The 8,591-nt window shown below is 39.4% G+C and overlaps 1 protein-coding gene across 3 annotated transcripts in view; it reads left to right on the top strand.

The window, feature by feature from the left end:
- Positions 1-8,591, top strand: part of LOC106869750 (EF-hand calcium-binding domain-containing protein 4B) — a 113,286-nt gene that overhangs the window by 98,978 nt on the left and 5,717 nt on the right. For all 3 annotated transcript variants that reach the window (XM_014915613.2, XM_014915614.2, XM_014915615.2), the window contains 4 exons: positions 1,074-1,155; positions 3,899-4,013; positions 6,708-6,818; positions 8,206-8,282. In XM_014915613.2, the coding sequence (XP_014771099.1) occupies positions 1,074-1,155; positions 3,899-4,013; positions 6,708-6,818; positions 8,206-8,282 (385 nt within the window). The remainder of the gene's footprint in view (positions 1-1,073; positions 1,156-3,898; positions 4,014-6,707; positions 6,819-8,205; positions 8,283-8,591) is intronic.

The following is an 8,591-nucleotide window of genomic DNA, read 5'->3' as shown; positions in this document are numbered from 1 at the left end:
TAGTGGTTAGGGAGTTGGACTCATGATCATAAAATTGTGGTTTCGATTCCCAGACGGGGTGACGCCTTGTGTGCTTGAGCAAAACACTTCATTTCACATTGCTCCAGTCCACTCAGTGTGGCTTAGTGGTTAGGGAGTTGGACTCATGATCATAAAATTGTGGTTTCGATTCCCAGACGGGGTGACGCATTGTGTTCTTGAGCAAAACACTTCATTTCACATTGCTCCAGTCCACTCAGTGTGGTTTAGTGGTTAGGGAGTTAGACTCATGATCATAAGATTGTGGTTTCGATTCCTGGACCGAGCGACGCTTTGTGTTCTTGAGCAAAGCACTTCATTTCACATTGCTCCAGTCCACTCAGTGTGGCTTAATGGTTAGGGAGTTGGACTCATGATCGTAAGATTGTGGTTTCGATTCCTGGACCGAGCGACGCTTTGTGTTCTTGAGCAAAGCACTTCATTTCACATTGCTCCAATCCACCCAGCTGGCAAAAATGAGTAATTCTGCGACAGACTGGCATCCCATCCAGGTGGGGAATATATTATCATCGTCATCATCATCATCATTTAACGTCTGTTGTCCATGCTGGCATGGGTTGGATGGTTTGACCAAAGCTGGCAAGTTTTAAGGCTGCACCAGACTCCAGTCTGATTTGGCATGGTCTCTACAGTTGGATGTCCATCCTCTTACCAACCACTCTGAGAGTGTAATGGGTGCTTATACGTGCCATCAGCATGGGTGTCATTTGCATGATGCTAGCATCTGCCACGACTGCGATTTTACATGGCTTGATGGGTCTTCTTCTCAAGCACGCCATAATGCCAAAGATCTTGCTCGTTGCCTCCATGAGGCCTAACACTTGAGAGGAGCTTTTCACATGCCACTGGTATCATCCACTTTGCCTCCATGGAAATTGGGAAACTGGTCCTTATGAGTCTGTATGACTCGGGAAGGAAATTTACTTTTTACTATTTATGAATACTGTAATAGAAAAATAAATTTCTAAACCAAAAAACGAATTCTTCAAGATTTAAACTTAAGCTAATAAACATTCATTCATTTGCACGTCCAGGTGTTGATTTCCGAATAAAATCCATTGAAGTTGGTGGCCATTTGTTTGCTTTGCAACTGTGGGACACTGCAGGACAAGAGAGGTAAATCCATGTTTTATACAAATGTGATCTTATCATGCATAAAATCCCTTTTGCTGTTTTATTTTCTCTTGAAATACTCTGCCTTTATTTTAGGTGATTTTCAAAATAATGAAGAATTTAGTAAAATAACTTTTGTCATTATTAACCCTTTAACATTTAAACCAGCCATATTCGACCCAAGTGGAGGCATAATGGCCCAGTGGTTAGGGCAGCGGACTCGCGGTCATAGGACCGTGGTTTCGATTTCCAGACCGGGCATTGTGAGTGTTTATTGAGTGAAAACACCTAAAGTTCCACAAGGCTCCAGCAGGGGATGGTGGCGAACCCTGCTGTACTCTTCCACCACAACTTTCTCTCACTCTTACTTCCTGTTTCTGTTGTACCTGTAATTCAAAGGGTCAGCCTTGTCACACTGTGTCATGCTGAATATCCCTGAGAACTACGTTAAAGGTACACGTGTCTGTGGAGTGCTCAGCCACTTGCGCGTTAATTTCACAAGCAGGCTGTTCCGTTGATCGGATCAACTGGAACCCTCGATGTCGTAAGCGATGGAGTGCCAACATTTGACTCAAATATTCTACATGCTTTATGTTCAAACTGAGCAAATCTGGTCTATCACATCTACCCTACAATATCATTCTAAAACTAAACAATCACATTAAAATCTGAAGGCTACAAGACAATGTATGATTAACTGGAAACAATATGAATAAATTAGCATTACATTTAATAAGGTGATCTGAGTGTTAAAGGGTTAAGCTGCTGTTTGGAACATAAATTAAAATGAAATTTTGATGAAACATTTCAGTTTCATTCTTTTTAAGACAGGGAGTTTATATTATGGAACCAGGAGTGGTTTCAGGTTGTTGTTGGCACTCCCTCCCAAAATTTGGTGGGAGGGAGTCAAGTCAATTACATCAACCCCAGTGTTTCACTGGTACTTATTTCATCAACCCCAGTGTTTCACTGGTACTTATTTCATCAACCCCGAAAGGATGAAAGGTAAAGTCGACCTTGGCGGGATTTGAACTCTGAATGCAAAGATGAATGAATTAATTGGCACTAAGCAGTTTGCCCATTGTGCCAGCTTGCTGCCCTGAACTTGGCCATAATAGTAAAAAATAGACTGAATATTTCTGTTGTAAGATTTAATGAAACATTGCATCCTTGTGTTTTATGTGTTTCAGTCATTGGACAGCAGCCATGCTGGAGCAGAACCTTGAAGGATTCTGTTAAACAAATTCAACTCATACTGTTTTAGTAACAGGGGCGTAAACAAACCAACACTAGTTGTGCAGAGATGTAGACGACAAACACAAAAGACATGCACACACACACCCATCCATACATACACATACATACATACATACATACATACACACTCACATATGCATACACATACATACATAGTAGGCTTCCTCATGTTATCCATCTAACAAATTCACTCACAAGGCATTAGTGGACCCAGGGCTATAGTAGAAGATACTTGCTCAAGATACTGCACAGTTGAACTGAACTCAAAACCACATCATTACACTGTGAACTTTTTATCTACACATCCATGTCTGTGCCTATATGATTTTGTTTACAGTATAGGTTATGGTAGATGAATGCCTCATATTTCAAAACTAGTACAAATCATTTATTGTATGACTGGCTTTCATATTTCATTGTATGTGTGACACTGTTTCATGCCTGATTGAATAAATGTATTACAAGTTGTTAAGACATTTGTGTTGCAGTCACGAAATGTCAAGCTTCACCTCACTGAATGACAGCTTGGACAAATATCTTTTTCCACAGTCAGAGATCAAACTAAATACATTGAGTGGAACTAGGTTGACAGAGATTGTAAATATGTGTGTGTGTGTGTGTGTGTGTATACACAAAAGGGAGTGCTGATAAGTTCCTGGCTTTAAGGGTATCATGAAAGGCCTGGTTGGAAGCCCAACTTTCCGAGTTGTTTTACAGGGTTTAGAAAAACTGAAGCAGTCTTTTCTCTTGCACACAGCAACCAACTTCTCTCTCAGAACAGTGGCACTCTGTCGAACCTGCTCACTTACCTTACACATCAAACAAAGTATTATTCAGGCATTATCCAACATTCATGACCATGGGTAAGGATAAGCATGGAAACTGAACTATTATATATTGTTATCATATAATAATTTTATTATTATGCCGAGGTAGACTTTGCCTTTCTTCCTTTTGGAGTCTATAAAGTAGGTACCAGTTGAGTACTGGGGGTTAATGTAATCAACTAGCCATATCATCATCATCATCATCATTTAGCACCCATTGTCCATGCTGGCATGGGTTGGATGGTTTGACCAGGGCTGGCAAGTTGAGACAAGATCAGGGCTGACACCAGACTCCAGTCTGATTCAGCATGGTTTAGATGGCTGGATGCCCTTCTTAACGCCAACCAATCCAAGAGTGCAATGGGTGCTTTTACATGCCATTGGCACAGGTGCCAGTTGTGTGACATCAATATCTGCCACGACTACAATTTCACTTGGCTCGATGGGTCTTCTTCTCAAGCACAGCATGTTGTCAAAGGTCTCGGTCATTTGTCATTGCCTCCACAATGCCCCACACTCGAAAGGTGCTTTTTACGTGCCACCAGCACAGGCGCTAGTTATGTGACACCCCACCCCACACAAAATTTCAGGCCTTGTGCCTATTGTAGAAATTTATTGTTCATTGCTGTTATTTAAGACAAAAACGTTTTCTTTATTTCAAGATTTCGAAGCATCACAAAGCAGTACTTTCGGAAGGCAGATGGTGTTTTGATTATGTATGATGTAACTTCTGAGCACTCCTTAGTTAATGTTCGTAACTGGATGACAAGTGTGAATGTAAGTAGAAAAACCTTTTATACAGCATTCGCTTCATTTGAATCTTATTCCTTCTACTGGTTTCAATCATTGGACTGCAGCGATACTGGGGGTACCACCTTGAAGGGTTTTAATTAAACAAATCAACCATAGTACATTGTTTTTATTTCTAAGTCTGGTAAACTATAAGTCCCTTAAACACTAAATTATATAGATGTACACAAACGCAAGAGTGGGTGTGTGGTAAGAAGCTTGCTGCTCAACCTCATGGTTTTGGGTTCAGTCCCACTGCATGGCACCTTTGGAAACTGTCCTCTACTATACCCACGGGTTGACCAAAGCATTGTAAGTCGATGAGGTAGGTGGAAACTGAAAGAAGCCCATCATGTATATACATTTACACACACACACACACACACACACACACATATATATATATATATATATATGGGAGAATATACAAAAAATAACAACAGACGAGGACAGGTGGTGTAAATAACAAAAGTATATATTAGTATGACGCTCGGGAATACGGAAAGTCTTTGACGTTTCGAGCTACGCTCTTCAACAGAAAGAATACGGAGACAAGGAGAAAAACACGGAGAAAAAAAATTGAATAGTGTTCAGTCAACGGTCAATCATAATATATATATATATGTATAATCATAAATATATAGGGATTGACAGTAACCTGCTTCTCCAGTATATATGTATGTATGTATTTGTGTGTCTGTATCCTCCTCTATGGCTTGACAGTCGATGTTGGTGTGTTTATGTTCCCGTAACTAAGCAGTTTGGCAAAAGAAACCAATAGAATAAGTATTAGGCTTAAAAAAGAATAAGTCCAGGGGTTGATTTGTTTGACTAAAGGCAGTACTCCAGCATGGCCACAGTCAAATGACTGAAACAAGTAAAAAGAATGAACCAAACTGGTTGTCAAGTGGGGAACAAACACAAATACACAGACATACACACTTGCATATATATATATATATATACATACACACAATGGGCTTCCACATAGTTTCCATCTATCAAATTCATTAACGAAGCATTGGTGTCTTGGGCTATAGTAGAAGACACTTGCCTACTGTTCCTGAATTAAAACTTTTGTTATTCACTCTTTGAGGATTATAATATACCTGTTTGATATACTGTGGAGGTGCGTGGCTCGATGGTTAGAGTGTTGGGCTCATGATCATAAGATTGTGGTTTCAATTCCTGGACCAGGCAGCACATTGTGTTCTTGAACAAAACACTTCATTTCACATAGTTCTAGTCCACTCCACTGGTAAAAATGACTAATCCTGTAACAGACCAGCTTCCAATCCAGGTGGGGAGTTTATACGCCATGGGAAACTGGCCCCTTTGAGTCTGTATGACCTATTTGATATACACGTCTTGGATTTGCAAAGTGCTCCCATAATAAGTGGCTGAAACATATATATATGTTGTGTGTGTGTGTGTGTGTAGTGTGTGTAACATGCAGATATGGTTGTGTGGTTATGAAATTTGCTTCGCAACCATGTGGTTTCAGGTTCTCTCCTACTGCATGACACTGTGGGCAAGTACCTTCTACATCAGCCTTGGGCCAACCACAGCATTCTAAGTAGGTTTGGGCAATGGAGACTGAACGAAGCCCATTGTGTGTGTGTTTGTGCATATGTACTTGCTTGCAAGTGGAAGCTACACATACTTTCATAATATAATAATTGTTTTCTCTCTCAAACTTATATTCTACATAATACTCTTTCACATACATTGGAGTGTGAAGTGCTCCTCACAGCCAAGGTTTGTGACATGGTTGTAATCTGTAAAGAGTTTTGAGTCAGAACCAGAAAGAGAAGTAATAAACATGCAATGTGCATGTGAAATACTGGATTCATAAAATGGAAGGGACGAATAAAAACGCAATGCACTTGTCAGAATAAAATGGAAGTGAAGAATAAAAGCTCAATGCCTATGTCAAAATAAAATGGAAGCGAAGATTAAAAATGCATTGCGTATGTCCAAATAAAATAGAAGTCATCATCATCATCATCATCATCGTCGTTTAACGTCCGTTTTCCATGCTGGCATGGGTTGGACTGTTTGACTGGGGACTGGCAAGCCAGGAAGCTGCACCAGGCTCCAATCTAATCTGGCAATGTTTCTACAGCTGGATGCCCTTCCTAACGCCCAGCCACTCTGAGAGTGTAGTGGGTGCTTTTTACATGCCACCAACATGGGAGCCAGTCAGGCGGCACTGGCATTGGCCACGTTCAGATGGTGCTTTTTACGTGCTATCGGCATGGGGAACCAGTCAGTGAAGAATAAAAACGCATTGCATGTGTCAAAATAAAATGAAAGTGAAGAATATAAACACAATGCGCTTATCAAAATAAAATGAAAGTGAAGATTAAAAATGTCATGTGCATGTCAAACTAATTGTGATGGTCTACATGCCATGCTTGACACCACTGTCATGCAGCTTTGGTGCAATTTTCTTGTTTTAATGTTCCATTAAATACTTCCTCTTTATTCATCTTGCAATCCAGACCATTAATCTTACACCACATTCCTCCCACCATCTTTCTCTCTCTCTCTCCCTCTTTTTCTATCTCTATCTCTTTCTCCCTGCCTACACTCCTACTTCAATTCCTTTTCTGCTTCCTTTCTCTCAGCTCAAGCATTTACTCTGTCTACGAGCATAACCAGTCTTTTTCTTTCTTCCAGGAAACTGTTGATCCAAACACAGTTATCGTTATTGTTGGTAACAAAACAGATTTGTATACAGATGACAATGAGCAATCAAGACAGTTCAAGATGGCATCCAGACTTGCTGAGGTAAGCCAACTGCATCTGGTAGGATTTGAACTCTGAACATAAAGAGCCTCAAACTAAATAAGACAAGACATCCGATCTGACATCCCAGCATTCCTTTCATTTCACCATTCCAATTGGGGTGCTAATGTTCTATCTTCTTTTACTTGCTTTAGTCATTGCACTGCAGCTATGCTGGGGTATCCCTTTTAAAGGGTTTTAGTTGAGCAAATTGACCCACCCTGGAACTTATGTTCTTTTGTTCTTTGAGCTGATGTTCTTTTGACCTTGGAACTTATGTTCTTTTGTTAAGTCTGGCACTTATTCTATCAGTTTCTTTTGCTGAACTGCTCGATAATGGGGATGTGAACAAACCAACACCGATTGTCAAGCAGTGGTAGTGTGTGTTGCACAAACACAGACACAAAGACACACACATATATATGATATATTATATACGTGAAACTTAAGAGTCTTGGTTTTATTTCTTCTCACTTATCATGGAGCATTAGGCCTTGCGAGACCTCTACCTAGCTTGTTTGCTTGGTCCATATCTGACATTATGAGCCTATTCTTAGGTCTGATCCCCTTCCATAGTCCTCAGCCAAGTATGGACAGATCTGCCTCACCTACTGAGCCCTCACCTACTGAGCCCTCGCCTCTATCTTCCAATTGACAAAAACATGAAAATTTAAAAGAAAGGAAATGAGAGTTATGATTAAATGCATCAAAGTAACAGTTGACTTAACCCTTTAGCATACAGATTACTCTGTAAAATGTGATGCTTACTTATTCACATTCTTCTTAATTAATCTTGCATTATCTCATAGCATTGAGGTTTCAATGATGTGATTATTTTTACAATGACATTGTCGAGTAGGTGAGAGAGGCCAGATTTGGCCAATTTTAACATAAAACAGATAAAATATTTGGTCTTAAATATAGTTTAAATAGTTTAAATATTAAAAAATTAATATGGTAATGATTTTTCCAATTTATTAGTCAAGCGATCATACCTTACTGAAGGTTGTGTTTTCAGAACAAGGGGCTTAACGAAAATATTGCAACAGCATAAAAAATTAAGATTATAAAATTACACGCTAGGCCACCGGTAGTAGAAATTTCTAATATTTCTATTCCCCTTCGATATTATTAATTATATATACATATATATATACATATATACGGCAGGCTTCTTTCAGTTTCCATCTACCAAATCCACTCACAAAGCTTTGGTTAGCCTGAAGCTATAGTAGAAGACACTTGTCCAAAGTGCCATTCAGTGGAACTGAACCTGGAACCTTGTAGTTAGGAAACCAGCTTCTTATCACACAGCCATGCCTGTGCCTATATGTTAAAATATACACTTTTTGTTATTCTCTTTGACTACGAATACTTTGTATTGTTGTAGGAAAATAATGCTCTACTTTATGAGACAAGTGCAAAAGATGGAAGCCGGGTGTTTGAAGCAATGCATGCTATGGCATGGTAAGTGGCACAAGTGCCATTATAAATCACTTTATTTTATTTATTTATCTATTTTTTCATTTTATTTGTTTCAGTCATTTGACTGTGGCCATGCTGGAGCATCACCTTTAGTTGAGCAAATCGACCCCAGGACTTATTCTTTGTAAGCCTAGTACTTATTCTATCGGTCTCTTTTGTCGAACCGCTAAGTTACAGGGACGTAAACATACCAGCATCGGTTGTCAAGCGATGTTGGGGGACAAACACAGACATACAAACATATACACACACACACATATATATATATATATATATATATGTATACATATA

This window comes from Octopus bimaculoides, chromosome 7, assembly GCF_001194135.2.
Source record: "Octopus bimaculoides isolate UCB-OBI-ISO-001 chromosome 7, ASM119413v2, whole genome shotgun sequence".
Taxonomy (NCBI): Eukaryota; Metazoa; Mollusca; class Cephalopoda; order Octopoda; family Octopodidae; genus Octopus; species Octopus bimaculoides.
Note: the sequence above shows the minus strand (reverse complement) of the source record. Positions and strands in the feature narration are given on the sequence as shown.